The following is a 22,927-nucleotide window of genomic DNA, read 5'->3' on the forward strand; positions in this document are numbered from 1 at the left end:
ATTTTTTCCTTTCCCCCCTTTTTATTTTTGTGTCACAAAATGTAACGTGATTGACCAAACACTACCGCACAGTAGGTGGCGACATGCACAAATAAAATGTGAGCACGCCATGATGCGAAGAAGAAGAAACTGAACTCACTTCCGCTGCTGCAGTAAAGACAGACGAGGGATATCAACCGTTAGACAGTAATCTATTTATAGAACAAATATAATTTAAGAGATCGTGGGAAGAATTTTAAATACACATTTCGAGAATAACACCATCTAAAATATCCTGTTTTGTGGTCTGTAAAGTTACTGGGAAAGCTAGTTTAGGTAACGTTAGCTAGCTAGCCGTGTTAGCTAAACTTGCTGGGTAGCTAACTGCTCTCAACGAAAGAGATGGGGACAAGAGCTAGTCGTTTACAAGAGGACCCAGTGCCTTCGGCTTTCGGGAAAGATGACATAAAGCGGGATTCCTATCGACGACCACGGTGCAATAGGCCCACCCGTCTTATGGTAGACTTTTCGGGGAGTTTTGACGATTCAGAGACCAACCGTAGCCGATCGGAGGAGGGCAGCGATTCGGACATGGGGCAACAGGCGAGCTCCGATGGAAGCCCCGCCGACCGCAACAGCCACCCGTCCATCAGCCCATCATCACCATCAGAAGACAACAGCGAATGCAAACTCGAGGAAGACTGCAATAGCAGTCCCGAGGGTTCTGTAAACGGGGAACATCTGCCTGGAGAGGAGACAGGCCACGTGCCTCACCGCACTTTCTCTGAACGTTTACCCGGTAATCGACACTCTTCCGGGCGCAACGTCAGCGCAAGATCCGCACGGATGAGAGGCATCCATCAGCGCCCGGTGTCGGAGGCTTGGATTGGCCTCTACCGTGTCAACAACCGACATGGCAGTAAGTTTATAAGTGACCACCCTTTTTTGTGTATTGTTTTAAGTTGCTGTTCCTATTTTCTCTTTTGGCAGATTTGACACCCATACTCTTCATCACACACAAACAGTGCGAACAGTGGTCTAAGGCACTGCATCGCAGTGCTAGCTGTGCCACTAGAGATCCTGGTTCGAATCCAGGCTCTGTCGTAGCCGGCCGCGACCTGGAGACCCATGGGGCGGCGCACAATTGGCCCAGCGTCGTCCAGGGTAGGGGAGGGAATGGCCGGCAGGGATGTAGCTCAGTTGGTAGAGCATGGCGTTTGCAACGCCAGGGTTGTGGGTTCGTTTCCCACGGGGGGCCAGTATAAAAAAAAAAGTATATAAAAAAAATAATGTATGCACTCTGGATAAGAGCGTCTGCTAAATGACTAAAATGTAAATGTAAATGAACAAAAACACTGTGAAATGCTCCCCTGATATAGAGCTTGCCAGCTTGTGGTCCGACAAAACTGAAATTAGTTATATCTGGTTCGTCCAGCCATTCCTGTTGGGGAAATGCATGGGGTCCGATGTAATGTTCAGTGTATATATGTTACCCCTTGGCAGCGTTATCAGAAAGCACAGCATTGATTTTCACTGCTACCCAGACGATATACAACTTTACATTAATGTGTCACCAGATGATTTTAGCTTCGTGGATAAATTATTAGACTATTAGTGATTTAAGTACTTGGATGGCTCACAACTTCCTCCAGCTAAGTCAAGACAACCGAGGTACTTATTGTTGGAGCCAAAGCACAGAGAGAATCTAGCCGCACATTTTATTTCACCGGCAATAAAGACACAACACCAGGTAAAAAAACGGAGGTGTTAATTTAGATTCTTAACTAAATTTCTAATCGCACATTAGGAATGTGACCAAAATAGCTTTTTACCACCCGAGGAACATTGCCATGGTGCGGCTGTTTCTCTCTCAGGCTAATACAGAGAGTCTCATCTATGCTTTTATTACAAGCAGGCTTAACTACTGTAATGCTCTCCTGTTTGGCCTACCCAAGAAAGCCATTGGTCAACTGCAAAACATACAGAATGCTGCAGCATGGTTACTGACCAATACCAGACAGAGAGCACACATTACACATGTTTTAAGGTCACTGCACTGGCTGCCTGTGAGTTTTATAATTTATTTTAAGATGATTCTATTGCTTTTTAAATCAATCCACTATTGTGCACCCCAATACATGTCAGACATGCTTTTAAGTTATGTACCCAGAAGGTCCCTCAGGTCCTCTGGCACTGGCGTTTTAACTATCCCAAAGCCTAGGACCAAGAGGCATGGAGAGGCAGCCTTTAGTTATTATGCCCCCAGCCTCTGGAATAGCCTGCCAGTCAGGGTGGCTGAAACTGTGGACATATTTAAGAGATCTTAAAACACATATTTTTTTAGCTTTGATTTTCCTTAGGGTGCTTCTTAGTTGTTCAGTTTGTGTCCTTCTTTAGTTTTTTATCTAGTGTGTTGTTGTTTTTTATTAGTTTTTTCCTGTAAAGCACATTGCGTTGCATTCCATGTCTGAAATGTGCTGTATAAATAAAGCTTGATTTGATTAGATAAACGCTGAAAATAAGGTCTGAAGTTAACACAGGCTAGGAATCTTATACGTTTTGTTCTATGAGATAATATCAGTCAGCCTTTATGTGCTTGTTTTGATTACATAAACGCTTCAAAAAGTGACGTTAGCTGATTGAACAAAATCTCATAGAACAAAATCTATAAGATCTCCTAAGCCTGTATTTACCTTATTTTCTGTGTTTATCCCAAAACCTTCGAAAACCCTCATTCATTTCCCTATAGGCTTCGGCCAAAGAGCCATGGTGGAGTTAGTGCCTACAAAAAAAAAAACATTCTCTATTAGGCTAGGGCAAAAACATCTGTTCTATGGTATATGAGAGACGTGACACAAATTGGCTAGGCTTACTACTGAACCTGCATTCTTGGAGGGATGATCTTCTCTCGTGCTTACAAGCTACTTGACTTATTACAGCAGAACCCATTGTTTTAAGTTGTAACAATCAGGCTGCTGTTAATAGATCAGCTAGCTAATACAGTAGTATTACAAACTGACTGCGTCGACAATTTCAGAATGCAGCACACCCATGAATTCATTGGAGATTCATCAATGATCTCTCTAACAATAGCCCATGCATCACTCTCAACAAACTACATTGACTTATGGTAGCTAGGGACGTTTCCAATATGGCCAGTCCCTGACTGACAAAGAATCTCAGTGTAGGCCTACGTTATTCATTCAACAGATGGACAGACGTGGTTGTATGCGAGTGAGACCCCTGCCCAAACAGGGCGTTAGATTTATTTTCCCACGAGCCATAACACACAAACGCAGCCCCGAGCAAGTCTAGGAAATGGGTCAAAGTCCTCACTTGGGCATGGCTGACAGCAGGGCCAGAGAGGGAGAGGAAATGTAGGCCAACTGGGAACGCTCTCCCCCACATCATCCCATCCCCGAGGCTGGACTCCTCTTCTTATGCGTGACGGCCTGGTCTGGTTGAATGATGATGACTGGAAAACTAATCATGGGTCAGTTGACCTGAGTTCATCGTCATGATGACACGCTGATCACACAAATGCAAATGTCAACATCTACTGAAGACCCATGGCATGCATGATGGACTAGTGGATTTGATCATCTCCCCTCTTTTGTTTTTCTAATGTGTTGTTGTTAAACATGTTGTCGTCTCCTCCCCAGATATCCGCTGTCCGTTCTGCTCCAAGCCTTTCCCGGGTGGCAGAATTGAGGATCACCTGTTGAGCTGCCTCACATCTCCCCCTCTCCCTTACAACAGTAAGTATCTCTCTTCAGCAGATATAGTGAGTAATAAAAGAAGGGGGATACCTAGTCAGTTGCACAACTGAATGCATTCAACTAAAATGTGTCTTACGCATTTAACCCAACCCCTCTGAATCGGAGAGTTGCCTTAATCGACGTCCACGTCATCTGCACCCAGGGAGCAGTTGTTGTTGGGGTTAACTGCCATGCTCAACGGCAGAATGGCAGATATTTCCACCTTGCCGGCTCGGGGATTCGAACCAGCAACCTTTCAGTTACTGGCCCAACGCTCTTAACCATTAAGCTACCCCAATATGTTTGGAACATCAAATCACAATAAAATTGCAGTATTGACTCGCAATACATATAGAAACGTGAGAATTGCAATACATTTCGTATCAGCTAGGGTTTAATATTTTCCCGGTATTTTACAAATGTTCCATCCCGAGATTAAATCACTTTTCTCCCGTATAACCCGGTATTTCCAAAACCGGAAGTGTCATTCAGAAGCATTATAAAGCATATACATATGTCTGGATTTGATTAGAGCTTTGATCAGCATGGAAATTCAAACCTGATGCTACCGGAGCCTGATGAGCCATATATTAAATACATTTTATGAGCCTTACATTAATGACATTTAATGAGCCCAAGCCCAAAAAATCCCAAAGGATTGTGCCGTTATCCAATACATCTATAGGCTACTGCACATTAGGCACGACATAAAAACATAAAAGCCCATAGATGTAGCTAGCTATATGCTCTCTTGGGAAAATAAATTAAACTAGCTCCAGTAGGTTCATCTTTTTGAGTGTGAAATGTATTACTGTATTGTATTATACTGTATTATATGGACTGGAATGACGTACATCGTTCAAACCATGATAAAGCAGAATAGAACATGTGATTCTGGTGCAGCACATGCGGCCTACAAAGTTACAAGTATAGGCTAGCGAATTAGATTTTAATTTTGAAATATAATAGGGCCTATTTGTATAATTAGTTGGCTGACACATATACCTTTTCATAATATTTCCCCTATTGTTATTAGCCTACCTCCTCGTTCTCTCTCTATTGTTGCTTAATTCCTTCCTCGCTTTCAACAGTTGAATGAAATACGTTTCGTTGTCCTTATCTTAATCATTCTAATAACATCCTTTAATAATATAGGACTAGAATTAGATGCAGAAGGCTTTCATTTCTCTTCACGAAGATTGAATGGTTATGGGTCTGAATAAATGAACTGCTATAGCCTATCGCCATCGCACGTTCGCTCTTCTTTCAAACTAACCTTGAATTCTATTGGCTGCTGTATTTAACATTCAGCAAAAAAGAGCTTGCGTCCCTCTTCAAATAGTCTAGGGGTATAAGAAATGCTAAAAAAATAATGTCCAGCAAGCTATTCTAGTCTAGCTTTTCCTGCATGGGACTCCAAGAGCTAAGGAGCGTTTTATAAGGAGAGAGGGCAGTGGAGCACAGGTGCTTGCGTTTTGCGCAAGAGACAGAGGCTATAAATTAGAAGCTTATTATGCATAAGCCATCATTAATTAGCTAAATATAAGGCTAATACTGCATTTAATTTATTACCTGAAAGAGGTAGGCAAGGAAATCTATATATACAGTTGAAGTCGGAAGTTTACATACACCATAGCCAAATATATTTAAACTCAGTTTTTCACAATTCCTGACATTTAATCCTAGTAAATATTCCCTGTCTAAGGTCAGTTAGGATCACCACTTTATTTTAAGAATGTGAAATGTCAGAATAATAGTGTAGAGAGTGATTTATTTAAGCTTTTAGTTATTTCATCACATTCCCATTGGGTCAGAAGTTTACATACACTCAATTAGTATTTGGTAGCATTTCCTTTAAATTGTTTAACTTGGGTCAAACGTTTCGGGTAGCCTTCCACAAGCTTCCCACAATAAGTTGGATGAATTTTGGCCCTTTCCTGCTGACAGAGCTGGTGTACGGAGTCAGGTTTGTAGGCCTCCTTGCTCGCACACGCTTTTTCAGTTCTGCCCACATATTTTCTATAGGATTGAGGTCAGGGCTTTGTGATGGCCACTCCAATACCTTCACTTTGTTGTCCTTAAGCCATTTTGCCACAACTTTGGAAGTATGCTTGGGGTCATTGTCCATTTGGAAGACCCATTTGCGACCAAGCTTTAACTTCCTGACTGATGTCTTGAGATGTTGCTTCAATATATCCACATAATTTTCCTTCCTCATGATGCCATCTATTTTGTGAAGCGCACCAGTCCCTCCTGCAGCAAAGCACCCCCACAGCATGATGCTGCCACCCCCGTGCTTTACAGTTGGGAGGGTGTTCTTCGGTTTGCAAGGACCCCCTTTTTCCTCCAAACATAGCAATGGTCATTATGGCCAAACAGTTCTATTTTTGTTTCATCAGACCAGAGGACATTTCTCCAAAAAGTACGATATCTGTCCCCATGTGCACTTGCAAACCGTAGTCTGGCTTTTTTATGGCGGTTTTGGAGCAGTGGCTTCTTCCTTGCTGAGCGGTCTTTCAGGTTATGTCGATATAGGACTCGTTTTACTGTGGATGTAGATACTTTTGGACCTGTTTCCTCCAGCATCTTCACAAGGTCCTTTGCTGTTGTTCTGGGATTGATTTGCACTTTTCACACCAAAGTACGTTCATCTCTAGGAGACAGAACGCTTCTTCTTCCTGAGCGGTATGACTGCTGCGTGGTCCCATGGTGTTTATACTTGCGTACTATTGTTTGTACAGATGAACGTGGTACCTTCAGGCGTTTGGAAATTGCTCCCAGGGATGAACCAGACTTGTGGAGGTCTACAATTTCTTTTCTGACGTCTTGGCTGATTTTCTTTTGATTTTCTCATGATGTCAAGCAAAGAGGCACTGAGTTTGAAGGTAGGCCTTGAAATGTTTCCACAGATCCACCTCCAATTGACTCAAATGATGTCAATTAGCCTATCAGAAGCTTCTAAAGCCATGACATAATTTTCTGGAATTTTCCAAGCTGTTGAAAGGCACAGTCAACTTGGTGTATGTAAACTTATGACCCACTGGAATTGTGATACAGTGAATTATAAGTGAAATAATCTGTCTGTAAACAATTATCATTCACAAGTCCTAACTGACTTGCCAAAACTATAGTTTGTTAACAAGAAATTTGTGGAGTGGTTGAAAAACGAGTTTTAATGACTCCAACCTAAGTGTATGTAAACTTCCGACTTCAACTGTACAGTCGTGGTCAAAAGTTTTGAGAATGACACAAGGATAGGTCTCCACAAAGTTTGCTGCTTCAGTGTTCTTAGATCTTTGTCAGTAGTTACTATGGTACACTGAAGTATAATTACAAGTAATCCATAAGCGCCAAAGGCTTTCATTGACAATGACATTCAGTTTATGCAAAGAGTCAATATTTGCAGTGTTGACCCTTCTTTTTCAAGACCTCTGCAATCCGCCCTGGCATGCTGTCAATTAACTTCTGGGCCACATCCTGACTGATGGCAGCCCATTCTTGCCTAATCAATGCTTGGAGTTTGTCAGAAGTTGTGGGTTTTTGTTTGTCCACCCGCCTCTTGAGAATCGACCACAAGTTCTCAATGGGATTAAGGTCTGGGGAGTTTCCTGGCCATGGACCCAAAATGTTGATGTTTTGTTCCCCGAGCCACTTAGTTATCACCTTTGCCTTATGGCAAGGTGCTCCATCATGCTGGAAAAGGCATTGGTCGTCACCAAACTGTTCTTGGATGGTTGGGAGAAGTTGCTCTCTGAGGATGTGTTGGTATCATTCTTTATTTATGGCTGTGTTCTTAGGCAAAATTGTGAGTGAGCCCACTCCCTTGGCTGAGAAGCAGCTCCACACATGAATGGTCTCAGGATGCTTTACTGTTGGCATGACACAGGACTGATGGTAGCGCTCACCTTGTCTTCTCCGAACAAGGTGTTTTCCGGATGGCCCAAACAATCGGAAAGGGGATTAATCAGAGAAAATGACTCTACCCCAGTCCTCAGCAGTCCAATCCCTGTACCTTTTGCAGAATATCAGTCTGTCCCTGATGTTTTTCCATGAGAGAAGTGGCTTCTTTGCTGCCCTTCTTGACACCAGGCCACCTCCAAAAGTCTTCGCCTCACTGTGCGTGCAGATGCACTCACACCTGCCTGCTGCCATTCCTGAGCAAGCTCTGCACTGGTGGTGCCCCGATCCTGCAGCTGAATCAACTTTAGGAGATGGTCCTGGCACTTGCTGGACATTCTTGGGCGCCCTGACGCCTTCTTCACAACAATTGAACCTCTCTCCTTGAAGTTCTTGATGATCCGATAAATGGTTGATTTAGGTGCAATCTTACTAGCAGCAATATCCTTGCCTGTGAAGCCCTTTTTATGCAAAGCAATGATGACGGCACGTGTTTCCTTGCAGGTAACCATGGTTCACAGAGGAAGAACAATGATTTCAAGCACCACCCTCCTTTTTAAAGCTTCCAGTCTGTTATTCTGACTCAATCAGCATGACGGAGTGATCTCCAGCCTTGTCCTCGTCAACACTCTCACCTGTGTTAACGAGACAATCACTGACATGATGGCAGCTGGTCCTTTTGTGGCAGGGCTGAAATGCAGTGGAAATGTTTTTTGGGGATTAAGTTCATTTTCATGGCAAAGAGGGACTTTGCAATTCATCTGATCACTCTTCATGACATTCTGGAGTATATGCAAATCGCCATCACCAACACTGAGGCAGCAAACTTTGTGGAGACAATACTTGTGTCATTCTCAAAACTTTTGACCACGACTGTATAAAGGGCTATGTATCAATCTAGAACAGGATTATCTATTTTGGAAGCAATTTAAATGGAGTTGAGAGAAAGAAACAATGCGAGAGAGTGCTCCCGCGTGCACTGATTTAAAGCAACGATATTCGAGTGATAGGCTGTTTTAAAACTTTGCAGCTGCAATTAAAAAAGTGCAATCTTTACAGTTAAAAAACAAGGTCACCCCCGAAAACCAGATGGGTAAATTCGACACGCTTTCGGTCTTTATATTACTGTAGCATAGACTATGGCTGTCTGTCCCCACCCTGAGCGTTGATTCATCATGCAGAGGCTGTAGAGAAGCCATTTTTAGACATTGCATATAATTTAACAGTTCCATTTCACGCCATGCTGTTCATGTACATAATTTATTCTAATTTACCTATTTCTCACAGTTATTTATCCCGGGAAAAGGGAGTGGTTTTGGGCGGTAAATCCCGGTAACCGGGTTCCTGCCATTCAACCCTAGTATTTGCACCTAAGTATCGTGATAATATCGTATCGTGAGGTCCCTGGCAATTCCCAGCCCTACTGTCTTTACATTCACCCAGAGAAAGGGTTGACATTGCATGCTAAATGTAATACTCACGTCTTGTCATGACAGTGGTGTTATTACAGTCTATTACACAAACTGTCGTCTCAGCGGACGTGCTCACTATTTTGTTTAACTGTCATTTCTGTGATGTGTGTGTGGTATTCTCAGCGGACGTGCTGAGTAAGGACAGCGGTGAGTGTTCCATCTGTCTGGACGAGCTGCAGCAGGGAGAGACCATCGCCCGGCTGGCCTGCCTCTGTGTCTACCACAAGAGGTAATTACACTGAGGATTTAATACATTTACATTTTAATCATTTAGCAGACGCTCTTATCCAGAGCGACTTACAGTTAGTGAGTGCATACATTTTTCATACTGGCCCCCCGTGGGAATCGAACCCACAACCCTGGCGTTGAAAACGCCATGCTCTACCAACTGAGCTACACGGGGCCCTAGAATAATATCAAATCAAATCAAATTTTATTGGCCACATGCGCCGAATACAACAGGTGCAGACATTACAGTGAAATGCTTACTTACGGCCCTTAACCAACAGTGCATTTGGGGGGGGGGGGGGGGGTAGCCATGATTAGCTGTTCAGGAGTCTTATGGCTTGAGGGTAGAAGCTGTTGAGAAGTATTTTGGACCTAGACTTGGCACTCCAGTACCGCTTGCCGTGCGGTAGCAGAGAGAACAGTCTATGACTAGGGTGGCTGGAGTCTTTTACAATTTTGAGGGCCTTCCTCTGACACCGCCTGGTATAGAGGTCCTGGATGGCAGGAAGCTTGGCCCCAGTGATGTACTGGGCCGTACGCACTACCCTCTGTAGTGCCTTGCGGTCGGAGGCCAAGCAGTTGCCATACCAGGCGGTGATGCAACCAGTCAGGATGCTCTCGATGGTGCAGCTGTATAATTTTTTTGAGGATCTGAGGACCCATGCCAAATATTTTCAGTCTCCTGAGGGGGAATAGGCTTTGTCGTGCCCTCTTCACGACTGTCTTGGTGTGTTTGGACCATGATAGTTTGTTGGTGACGTGGACACCAAGGAACTTGAAGCTCTCAACCTGTTCCACTACAGCCCCGTCGATGAGAATGGGGGCGTGCTCAGTCCTCTTTTTTTTCCTGTAGTCCACAATCATCTCCTTTGTCTTGGTCACGTTGAGGGAGAGGTTGTTATCCTGGCACCACATGGCCAGGTCTCTGACCTCCTCCCTATAGGCTGTCTCATCGTTGTCTGTGATCAGGCCTACCACTGTTGTGTCGTCGGCAAACTTAATGATGGTGTTGGAGTCGTGCCTGGCCATGCAGTCAAGGGTGAACAGGAAGTACAGGAGGGGACTGAGCACGCACCCCTGAGGGGCCCCGTGTTGAGGATCAGTGTGGCAGATGTGTTGTTACCTACCCTTACCACCTGGGGGCGGCCCATCAGGAAGTCCAGGATCCAGTTGCAGAGGGAGGTGTTTAGTCCCAGGATCCTTAGCTTAGTGATGAGCTTTGAGGGCACTATGGTGTTGAATGCTGAGCTGTAGTCAATGAATAGCATTCTCACGTAGGTGTTCCTCTTGTCCAGGTGGGAAAGGGCAGTGTGGAGTGCAATAGAGATTGCATCCTCTGTGGATCTGTTGGGGCGGTATGCAAATTGGAGTGGGTCTAGGGTTTTGGGATAATGGTGTTGATGTGAGCCATGACCAGCCTTTCAAAGCACTTCATGGCTACAGACGTCAGTGCTACGGGTCGGTAGTCATTTAGGCAGGTTATCTTAGTGTCCTTGGGCACGGGGACTATGGTGGTCTGCTTGAAACATGTTGGTATTACAGACTCAGTCAGGGACATGTTGAAAATGTCAGTGAAGACACTTGCCAGTTGGTCAGCACATGCTCGGAGTACACGTCCTGGTAATCCGTCTGGCCCTGCGGCCTTGTGAATGTTGACCTGCTTAAAAGTCTTACTCACATCGGCTACGGAGAGCGTGATCACATAGTCATCCAGAACAGCTGGTGCTCTCATGCATGCTTCAGTGTTGCTTGCCTCGATGCGAGCATAGAAGTGGTTTAGCTCGTCTGGGTGTCTTGTGTCACTGGGCAGCTCGCGGCTGTGCTTCCCTTTGTAGTCTGTAATAGTTTTCAAGCCCTGCCACATCCGACGAGCATCAGAGCCGGTGTAGTACGATTCAATCTTAGTCCTGTATTGACTCTTTGCCTGTTTGATGGTTCGTCGGAGGGCATAGCGGAATTTCTTATAAGCGTCCGGGTTAGAGTCCCGCTCCTTGAAAGCGGCAGCTCTACCCTTTAGCTCAGTGCGGATGTTTCCTGTAATCCATGGCTTCTGGTTGGGGTATGTACGTACGGTCACTGTGGGGACGACATCATTGATGCACTTATTGATGAAGCCAGTGACTGATGTGGTGTACTCCTCAATGCTATCTGAAGAATCCCGGAACATGTTCCAGTCTATGCTAGCAAAACAGTCCTGTAGCTTAGCATCTGCGTCATCTGACCACTTTTTTTTATTATTAATACACACAATAGATGCGTCTCAAATGGCACCTTAGTCCATAATGCACTAATTTTAATTAACATAAACACGCCCAAAGAAATCCAGTAATGGTTTCTCATCCCGCAATTTATCTTTAATATACACTATATATACAAATGTATGTGGACACCCCTTCAAATGAGTGGATTTGGCTATTTCAGCCTCACCGTTGCTGACAGGTGTATACAATCGAATACACAGCCATGCAATCACCATAGACAAACACTGGCAGTAGAATGGCCTTTCTGGAGCGCTGTGACTTTCAACGTGGCACCGTCATAGGATGCCACCTTTCCAACAAGTCAGTTCGTCAAATTTCTGCCTTGTTAGAGCTGCTCCAGTTAACTGTAAGTGCTGTTATTGTGAAGTGGAAACATCTAGGAGCAACAACGGCTCAGCTGCGAAGTGGTAGACCACACAAGCTCACAGAACGGGACCGCCGAGTGCTGAAGCGCGTAGCGCGTAAAAATCGTCTGTCCTCGATTGCAACACTCCCTACCGAGTTCCAAACTGCCTCTGGAAGCAACATCAGCACAATAACTGTTTGTTGGGAGCAACATAAAATCAGTTTCCATGGCTGAGCAGCCGCACACAAGCCTAAGATCACCATGCGCAATGCCAAGCATCGCCTGGAGTGGTGTAAAGCTCGCCGGCATTGGACTCAGGAGCAGTGGAAACGCATTTTCTGGAGTGATGAATCACGCTTCACCATCTGGCAGTCTGAATTACGAATCTGGGTTTGGCTGATGCCAGGAGAACACTACCTGCCCTAGATTTTTGACAAGCAGGTGTCCACATACTTTTGGTCATTTTTGTGTATCACTAAAAGCTCCATTGAAGAACTCTTCGTCAATAACCTCTTAATTTTTTTTCCTTATCGTAAGTCATTCACCTCTCTTTGACCAGGAAGTCTCTTGAGGTGTGAACCTCTTTTGCAAGAAATACAGTAACCACAACAAGGCATATGACAAATGGGAAACATTTCTTAACCTCTACGGCAGGGTTCTTCAATTCCGGTCCTGGAGGGCCGAAACACTTCTGTTTTTTATTTCTACCTGGTAGTTAATTGCACTCACCTGGTGTCCCAGGTCTGAATTAGCCCCTGATTAGAAGGAGAGGATGAAAAACAGAGGTGTTTCGGCCCTCCAGGACCGGAATTGAAGAACCCTGCTCTACGGGACGGTTGAGCTAAAGTGCGCTAATGTGATTAGCAAACATTCCAGGACATAGACATGTCTTAAATGGGCAGAAAGCTTACATTCTTGCTAATCTAACTGCACTGTCCAATTTACAGTAGCTATTACAGTGAAAAAATACCATGCTATTGTTTGAGGAGCGTGCACAACAACATAAAACTAATCACGGCAACTGGTTTGATACATTCACCTCTGAAGGTAAATAAGATACTTACATTCAGTAATCTTGCTCTGATTTGTCATCCTAAGGGTCCCAGAGATAAAATGTGGCATAATTTTTTTGATAAAATCAATTTTTATATTCAAATGTAGAAACTGTGTTCTACAGTTTGAACCCCTGCTGTCTCTGGCTCCAGACCCACCCTGCCCGGCCATCTAGAAAGTTAGTGTATTGTCACGAATGTCGGTGGAATGCGGTAGGCCAGAGTCAAGCGCAGGACACAGAATGAGATGAAGAACCACTTTACTGAGTAGTAAAGAAATACAAGCAAAAAACCTCCAAAACAAGGGAGGAGCAAACCCGCTCACAAAATGACACTCGTACAAGCAAATAAACACGCACACCACACAGTGGACGTGAACAGGTTAAATAGGGAAGACAAACTAACATAATAGGGAACAGGTGTGCAACAACAGACAACAATCAAATGAACATAGAAACATATAACACAGAGCGGCAGCAGCTAGTACTCCGGTGACGCCGAAGCCTGCCCGAGCCAGAAGGAAGGGCAGTCTCGGCAGAATCCGTGACAGTACCCCCCCCCCCCCCCCCCCCCCCCACATGGAACGAGGGGTTAATACGATAATTAATAGGAAGCTGTAACCTATAACATACCTCGTTCAATCTCCTCAGGACTTTAAATGGGCCCACAAACCGCCTACCCAACTTCCGGCAGGGCAGGCGAAGGGACAGGTTTCGGGTCGAGAGCCAGACCTTCACTGCAGTAGCGGTCGGCGCTCGCCTTCTGACGCCTGATGGCCCGCTGCAGGCGTTCATGTGCAGCGTCCCAGGTCTCCTGCGAGCGCCGAACCCACTCGTCCACCGCAGGTACCTCGATCTGGCTCTGATGCCACGGTGCCAGGGCCGGCTGATAACCTAACACACACTGGAAAGGAGTGAGGTCAGTTGAGGAGTGCCGGTTGGAGTTTATAGCCATCTCTGCCCAGGGTAGGAAAACCGACCACTCCCCTCGTCGGTCCTGGCAATATGACCTCAGAAACCTACCCACCTCCTGGTTAATTCTCTCCACCTGACCGTTACTCTCGGGGTGAAAACCTGAGGTAAGGCTAACCAAGATCCCCAACCGTTCCATGAACGCCCTCCAAACCCTTGAGGTGAATTGGGAACCCCGATCAGACACTATATCCTCAGGCACCCCGTAGTGCCGGAAGAAGTGTGTAAAAAGGGCCTTGGCAGTTTGTAGGGCCGTAGGGAGTCCGGGCAGAGGAAGGAGGCGACAGGACTTAGAAAACTGATCCACAACGACCAGGATGGTTGTGTTCCCTCTTGAGGGAGGAAGATCAGTCATAAAATCCACCGATAGGTGAGACCACGGTCGTTGTGGAATGGGTAGGGGTTGTAATTTTCCTCTGGGCAGGTGTCTAAGAGCCTTACGCTGGGCGTACACCGAGCAGGAGTAAACATAAACCCTCACGTCCTTGGCTAAGGTGGGCCACCAGTACTTCCCACTAAGACAGGTCACTGTCCGACCGATGCCAGGGTGACCAGAGGAGGGTGACGTGTGAGCCCAATAGATCAAACGATCGCGGACCTCCAGCGGTTACGTACTTACGACCCTCTGGACACTGGGGAGGAGAGGGTTCGTTACGTAACGCCCGCTCGATGTCCGCGTCAACCTCCCACACCACCGGTGCCACCAGACACGACGCCGGAAGTATGGGAGTGGGCTCCACGGAACTCTCCTCCGTGTCATACAGTCGGGACAGAGCATCTGCCTTAGCATTCTGGGAGCCTGGCCTGTAAGAAAGGGTGAAAACAAAACTGGTTAGAAACATGGACCACCTTGCCTGGCGAGGGTTTAACCTCTTCGCCGCTCGGATGTACTCCAGATTGCGGTGGTCAGTCAAAATGAGAAAAGGGTGTTTAGCCCCCTCAAGCCAATGTCTCCACGCTTTCAGGGCTTTGACCACCGCCAACAACTCCCGGTCCCCCACATCATAGTTGCGGTCCGCCGGGCTGAGCTTCTTCGAAAAGAAAGCACAGGGGCGGAGCTTGGGTGGCGTGCCCGAGCGCTGAGAAAGTACAGCGCCTATCCCAGCCTCGGATGCGTCCACCTCAACCGTGAAGGCCAAGGAGGGATCCGGATGAGCCAGCACTGGAGCCGAGGTAAACAGGTCCTTCAGGCGACTAAAAGCCCTGTCCGCCTCAGTTGACCACCGCAGACGCACCGGTCCCCCCTTTAGCAACGAGGTAATGGGAGCCGCTACCTGATCAAAGCCCCGGATAAACCTCCGGTAGTAGTTGACAAACCCCAAGAAACGCTGCACGTCCTTTACCGTGGTTGGAGTCGCCCAATTACGCATGGCCAAAATGCGGTCACTCTCCATCCTCACCCCAGACGCGGACATGTGGTACCCTAGGAAGGAGATGGATTCCTGAAAGAACAGGCATTTCTCTGCCTTAGCATACAGGTCATGCTCCAACAGTCTTCCAAGCACTTTACGGACCAGGGACACATGCTCGGCCCTTGTAGTGGAGTATATAAGTATGTCATCAATATACACCACTACCCCTTGTCCGTGCAGGTCCCTGAAAATCTCATCCACAAATGATTGGAAGACTGATGGAGCATTCATAACCCGTATGGCATGACAAGATACTCATAATGTCCAGAGGTGGTACTAAATGCCGTCTTCCACTCATCTCCCTCCCGGATACGCACTAGGTTGTACGCGCTCCTGAGATCCAATTTTGTGAAGAAGTGTGCCCTGTGCAATGATTCCGTCATACTAGCTATCAGGGGTAATGGATAGCTGTACTTGATGGTAATCTGATTTAAGCTACGGTAATCAATGCACGGGCGTAAACCACCATCCTCCTTCTTCACAAAAAATTAACTTGAGGAGACAGGTGAAGTGGATGGCCGAATGTATCCCTGTCTCAGAGACTCGGCGACATATGTCTCCATAGCCGCCCTCTCCTCCTGAGACAAAGGATACACGTGACTCCAGGGAAGTGCAGCTCCTACCTGGAGATTTATCGCGCAATCCCCCGGACGATGGGGTGGTAATTTAGTCGCCCTCTTTTTACTGAAGGCGATAGCCCAATCGGCATACTCGGCAGGAATGTGCATAGTGGAAACCTGGTTTGGACTTTCCACCGTAGTTGCCCCCAAGGAAACTCCTACACACCTCCCTGAACACTGACCGGACCATCCCTTAAGAGCCCTCTGTTGCCATGAAATCGTGGGGTCATGAATGGTTAACCAGGGAAGTCCCAACACCACAGGATACGCAGGAGAATCAATCAGATAGAGGCTAATCCTCTCCTCATGACCCCCCTGCGTCCTCATCAGAAGTGGGGTGGTGACCTCCCTGATTATGCCTGACCCTAACGGGCGACTATCTAATGCGTGCACAGGGAAAGGTTTATCAACAGACACATTAGGAATCTCTAAACTACGAGCATACTGGTGATCAATAAAATTCCCAGCCGCGCCTGAATCTACTAGCGCCTTATGCTGGGAATGGGGGGGAAATTCTGGAAAAACAATATCAATACTCAAATTAGCAACAGGAGGCTCTGGGTGAGTCGGGTGCCTACTCACCTGAGACGGTCGACCAGTGCCCTGCCTGCTGCCTCGACCTCCTGAGGACCCTCCCCAGCACCGACCAGCAGTGTGTCCTCTGCGGCCACAGTTGGTGCAGGGGACGGTTCTTCTCCCTGTCTCCCTAACCGCAGCACCTCTGAGCTCCATGGGGGTAGGCTCGGAGGTGCTGGGGGATGGAATGGACGGCCCCTGATCAGAACGTCCGCGGGCTGCCAACAGGTTATCCAACCTGATGGACATGTCCACCAGTTGGTCCAGGGTGAGATCGGTGTCCCTGCAGGCCAGCTCCCGACGGACGTCCTCCCTTAAGCTGCAGTGATAATGGTCGATCAGGGCCCTCTCATTCCATCCCGCGCTGGCTGCTAAAGTTCTGAATTCCAGCGCAAACTCCTGCGCGCTCTTCATCTCCTGTCGTAGGTGGAACAGACGTTCACCCGCCGCTCTCCCCTCTGGTGGATGATCGAATACCGCCCGGAAGCGGCGGGTGAAATCCTCGTAGCGGACAGTACTTGCGTCTATTCCTCCCCACTCGGCGTTGGCCCATTCCAGCGCCTTCCCCGATAGACAGGAGACGAGGGCGGACACGCTCTCGTATCCCGAGGGCGCCGGGTGAATGGTGGCCAGGTAAAGCTCGACCTGGAGGAGAAATCCCTGGCACCCGGCAGGTGTTCCGTCATATGCCCTCGGGAGCGAGAGCCGAATCCCACTGGACCCAGATGGCGAAGCGGTGACCAGTGTGGTAGGTGGTTGAGTGGTTGGAGATGGTGACGGGATACCACCTCTCTCTCATCATTCCATTGTCTGGAACACTCGTTCCATGGTGACCCCGAGAGTCTGAATCATTAATTCCTGACGTTGGACTCGTTCCTCCATCGTCTCGGTTACTCCGGCTGCTCCTGCTGACTCCATAGTGGTGCGTGTTTCTGTCACGAATGTCGGTGGAATGCGGTAGGCCAGAGTCAAGCGCAGGACACAGAATGAGATGAAGAACCACTTTACTGAGTAGTAAAGAAATACAAGCAAAAAAACCTCCAACAACAAGGGAGGAGCAAACCCGCTCACAAAATGACACTCGTACAAGCAAATAAACACGCACACCACACAGTGGACGTGAACAGGTTAAATAGGGAAGACAAACTAACATAATAGGGAACAGGTGTGCAACAAGAGACAACAATCAAATGAACATAGAAACATATAACACAGAGCGGCAGCAGCTAGTACTCCGGTGATGACGAACGCCGAAGCCTGCCCGAGCCAGAAGGAAGGGCAGTTTCGGCAGAATCCGTGACATGTATCAGCTAATGATCCATCATGTATGACATTCCTGGGAGTGTGTAAACTTACATTTTGTATTACCATATCATTTTTGTATATTCTCTATAGTTATGTACTTGAAAATGTATCAATTGACCAATTCGGGACGTTTTCGCAGACTTGATACAAAATAGTCCAGTATTGCAATGCTTCACTGGATCAATCTGAAACTTTGCACACACCCTGCTGCCATCTAGTGGGCAAAATCGAAATTGCCCCTAAACTGCACTATTATATTGTGGCCTTTCTCTTGCATTTCAAAGATGAGTAAAAAAAATACCAGATCTAATGTGTTATATTCTCCTACATTAATTTCACATTTCCACAAACTTCAAAGTGTTTCCTTTCAAATGGTATCAAGAATATGCATATCCTTGCTTCAGGTCCTGAGCTACAGGCAGTTAGATTTGGGTATGTCATTTTAGGTGAAAATTGGGGAAAAAAGGGTCCGCTCCTTAAGAGGTTAACGTTTTAAAATGCCATTGTTTTCTTCATTTAAAAAGATACGAAAAAAAGTATGAAATTGTATGTGAATTCAAAAGGCAAAATATTGTCCTGCAAATGGCCGCTAGGGGGCAATGCAGTTCCATCTACCGCAGTCATGGCTACTTCGTCCCTTATCGCTCTTCTTTCATGTGAAGCTGTCTTATGTCTTGTTGGGGGCCTGAGCGCCTGCCAGCTACTGTTTGGGTCTCATGGTGCGTCTCATTCAGATGGTTAAGCATTGCACCTGTACTACGATTCTTATAAGTTTGTATTTCACCACCTTCTCATTTAACTTCTGAATGTATTGCCATACAGGACTTTGTTGCTGTCGCGTGCCTTTCGCTGCTATTTTACCAACTGTTGATGACGTAGTGGTGGATAATCGATTCCTCCACTCCTTGCATGTCGACTCCCGGTGTCAACTCCCATTTCTGAGTGTCAAGATTCAATTCCACCAACAATCGACTCCTAAGATTTTGTATTTTTGGAACGGAGGAGACTGATTTAGGTCCTGTACTTTCGACAACACAAACACTCGCATATTTCATAGCGAGTTAGCGAAGGAACGGATAGATAGGGGAGGGGCACAGTATAGGCAGGTCGGCCACCAGACAGACCGTCAGAACCATTCACTAGGCCTATCTACCGGTAATCAAAAGCTGTATCTCGCAATGAATGCTGTGTCGCAATTTCTTGGCTTGCACGTGTCTCGCAATTTCAGTAAAGTAAGGCCCTATTATCAATGTACTATTTACCCCCTTTTCGTGATATCAAATTAGTCTTGTCCCATCGCTGCAACTCCCCTACGGACTCGGGGGAGGTGAAGGTCGAGAGTCATGCATCCTCTGAAACATGACCCTGCCAAGCCGCACTGCTTCTTGACACACTGCTTACTTAACCCGGTAGCCAGCCGCACCAATGTTTCGGAGGAAACACCGTCCAGCTGGCGACCGAAGTCAGCTTGCAGGCGCCCGGCCCGCCACGAGGAGTCGCTAGAGCGCCATGGGACAAGGAAATCCCGGCCGGCCAAACCCTCCCCTAACCCAGACGACGCTGGGCCAATTGTGCGCCGCCTCATGGGTCTTCCAGTCACAGCCGGCTGTGACACAGCCTGGGATCGAACCCGGGTCTGTAGTGATGCCTCAAGCACTGTGATGCAGTGCCTTAGACCACTGCTGCAGGCTAGGATATTCTACACGCAACAAACCAAAAACTGAACACACATTTGTATCATTAACGAAGAGAAAGAGCAGGCGAGCCAGCGCGAGGGGGAGAGAGGAGGGGGCAGGCAGAAAGAGCCGTTGCGCATATGTCTTGGTAATCTGTATCTCACATATTCAACAAAGTAGCCTAAAGTTAGCCTCTTCATCCCTGGTTTTATAAAAATTATACAACTTAACATTTTGTGGGGGAAAACATTGTTTTCGGTTAGGGATTTTTTCTAAACGCTAATGATCCCAATTTCATTTAAACGTTCACACCCCTAACCACAACAAGTGTTTCTAATCATGCTGTCTCACAGTGAGTCAGCTGTACCATGGTCGTAGTTAAGTCCCACCCTGGGACCACAGATGGAAAGGAGTTGCTGTAATAGGCATGTTATGCATGGTCCCTGACAAATGAGTGAATATGTGATCATCAAAAGGGAAAATAGCCATTACATTACATGTCGTTCTGTCTCTCTGTCCAGCTGTATTGACTCCTGGGCCAAGGTGAAGACCTGCTGTCCTGAACACCCTTTTGATTGACTCATGGGTCACATGTCCTGCTCAGTGACACACCTGACTCAGGTACGTACGTGTTCATTACCCCATTTGTTCCAACCCCATGTCACATTACCCAACTGGGTAGAAGTTAGTGTTGACACAAGATTATGTACTTGAATATGAAGAGATTTCAGTTTTATATGAAGGATTGCACATTCCAAATGAGAGGGATATATCCGTTTCTGACATACTTTAGATTTTTTCCCCACAGGAGACTGCAATGTATCTACAATTGCAGCAAATATACTAGGACAATGATAAATACCAGAGACAAGGCTCCTAATAACAACACAGCCCCACAAGTTTGCAACCAACGACCACTTTACCATCTTGGACCTGGTTTAATCCATTTGAGCTCAACTCAGACCACTATAACCACCCCTGGAATAGATGGCCACCTCTCCTCTGTCAACGTAGCCCAAACTATAGCCTAAACTGCTGGACTGGTATTATCATACCAGGTTGGCAGTACCCTGAAAGACATTTGGAACTCAAGATGAGGAAAATGTGTTTCTGTGCATCCTGCATTCTTCTTACCCTAATGTGGACTGTCCATATGGAAAGGTAATTTTATCTTTCATGATGCTGCAAAACAATATTGTGCAGAGATTCACGTTACAGTGGATAAATGTTTCTGTTCATAAAAAAACAGCCCAGCTCTGGAAAAAATGAATTGTTTATGCATAGATATTGAAATACATTGTTGTTAATAGCCCGATGTTGGAACGTAGGGCTTTATTTTGTGGATGGGTTTGCTATAGTGATTGTAGGTGTTTTTCTATTGTTATCATGACCCATTTCAGGAGGATGGTGGGTGTGAGTTGATTGTTGAGTTAAAGGCTGAGCAGGTCAGTTTGTTTGGTTGGTGCTGAAACCACTGTATTAGGTCCTTTACTGCAGCGGTAGCAGGTTGTTGGTATTTCCCAGGCCATAGCACTGGTGTCATGACCATACGGTAGTGTGTGTATGTGATAGCGGTGTGGACGAATGGGGCCAGCTAATGTCCGGATGACAGCGCCTGACTGGACAGCAGAGGTGAACTGCAGGCCTCTCACTGGCTGTATACATGAGAGGTGTGTGTGTGTGTGTGTGTGTGTGTGTGTGCACTTAGTGCCCTGATACCCCCTGGGTGAGAGCGCTAGTTTTAATCATAGTGCTACATCGTTTTTATCACAGATACTTTTAGGAACATTCTGCTACTTTGACATGGCCCTCCTCTGTGAGACCCACCCCGCCTGTTGTACTGAAAGCATGTGGTGGTGTTTGTGGGTCATCATGTCTCCCTGCCTCTCTCTCTGGGGTGTAGTCCTGTGCTCGAGTCTGGCCATCTGGCTGCCTACATTCATGTCTGAATGGGAGGGAGGATGTATTTAAGGGCATGATTACGCCATGAGGCAGCTGCCTTGCCTATCCCATGATTCCCGTCGCTGGAGGCAACGAACAGCTGATGGGGTGATTATTGTATTACCCCACCCCCCTTTCCCCATAAGAGGATTTATAGACATTGTATTATTATTATTATTATTATTATTATTATTAAATGTGTTACAGTTCCCTTTGCCTATGTTTTGGCTGCCTTTGCCTGGTGAGAGGTTTGTCTGTCCAGGCTCCTCTGGTGTAGTGTAGTCTGGGGATCAGTAGTGATGCTACAGTGAGCTGATCAGAGCACGGCCGGACTGCTGTTGACCAGCATGAGGATCAGCCCTGTTCAGCATTCCTATTGGATGATATCCCAGAGTTCTTGCCCCACATCCTGCATTCTGAACTGAGGTGCTACGACCTTTCCTGCCCCTAGATGGCAGCCCTGTGCATGTTACTCTTTCGTCCCCCCAAAAAAAGAAATAACTATTACGCCAAAAGTATGTACGTCTGTGGACATGAAACAGTGGTAGGGGATGTGTGTAAAAAAAAGAGAGAAATCGATCATTAGGCATAAATGTTAATGTTTGTGGTGATGATGATTAATAACTTTACTACTCTTCCCTTTTAGCTGTGTGGTGCAATACCTCCATTTTTACATATGCTATTACTCGGCAGCATAGGTCTTCTCCAAGGATGATATTTTCTATGTATTGCATTCTTGGTGTTAAATCACAGGGTTCTGTTCCTCCTTGACCTTGAGCTTTGTGAAGGTTATTGTTGATACATTCAATGATGTTTTTAAGGTCAACACAGTGATATCTACATCCCAAGATATGGACAATCTGCCTTCTCTCTGGTATAATAGAACAATTCCGTTTATTTATTAAAGTGTAAATATGTATTGCAATTCTAAATGGCTTGGTCTTTGTTTGTTCATTATACTGTTTCTAAACTCCAATCTAAGCTCCAATCTTTTGTATGTCTCAGTTGTTTTTATATGTATTTTTTACAATAAAAATACTTGTGAGCCCTGTTTTGTCAATGTCCTTGTTTGTGTATGAGTACTGTCGTGTTTGTCGTATCGGATGAATGGTGGCCATTATTGCTGTCAACAAAGAGTCCGTTTTATGCTGCATCGTGTTAGAGGCTTTTATTAAAATCACGAGGTTACAGCATAAATGACAGGTGACATGACACCCGGAGAACGGCTCCTCCGATTGCCATGGCCGTTCTGACGTCTTCCTCGCCTAACCCCCCTATTTATAAACAATGAAACTCCCTCTTCTGGCCAATCCCCAGTCTCCCCTGTCTACAAGACACTTCCGGTCTGTTGTATTTGGCGTCACACCCAAAACATTCCCTCTTGCTACTAACACAAACAACATTCCATTTCTTCATGAAAAACATTTAACAAA

General features: G+C 46.2%; 1 protein-coding gene across 1 annotated transcript; it reads left to right on the forward strand.

Moving 5' to 3' along the window:
• The first annotated feature begins 170 nt into the window (after positions 1–170).
• On the forward strand, positions 171–22,545 carry LOC311098708 (uncharacterized protein). The gene is made up of 5 exons (XM_084139246.1): positions 171–898; positions 3,642–3,737; positions 9,230–9,335; positions 20,075–20,174; positions 20,362–22,545. The coding sequence occupies exons 1-4, from the start codon at positions 382–384 to the stop codon at positions 20,130–20,132; spliced, it is 777 nt and encodes a 258-aa protein (XP_083995372.1). The 5' UTR covers positions 171–381; the 3' UTR covers positions 20,133–20,174; positions 20,362–22,545.
• The last annotated feature ends 382 nt before the right edge of the window (positions 22,546–22,927 follow it).

Source organism: Coregonus lavaretus (assembly GCF_964263955.1).
Source record: "Coregonus lavaretus genome assembly, chromosome: 23".
Lineage (NCBI taxonomy): Eukaryota > Metazoa > Chordata > Actinopteri > Salmoniformes > Salmonidae > Coregonus > Coregonus lavaretus.

What these genes read in the sequence shown, in the direction of transcription:
- LOC311098708 (XM_084139246.1), top strand. Translation starts at nt 382, where the DNA reads ATGGGGACAAGAGCTAGTCGTTTACAAGAGGACCCAGTGCCTTCGGCT. An exon ending in TGTCAACAACCGACATGGCA is followed by an intron (nt 899 to 3,641) that starts GTAAGTTTATAA and finishes TCTCCTCCCCAG; the next exon opens with ATATCCGCTGTCCGTTCTGC. An exon ending in TCCCCCTCTCCCTTACAACA is followed by an intron (nt 3,738 to 9,229) that starts GTAAGTATCTCT and finishes TGGTATTCTCAG; the next exon opens with CGGACGTGCTGAGTAAGGAC.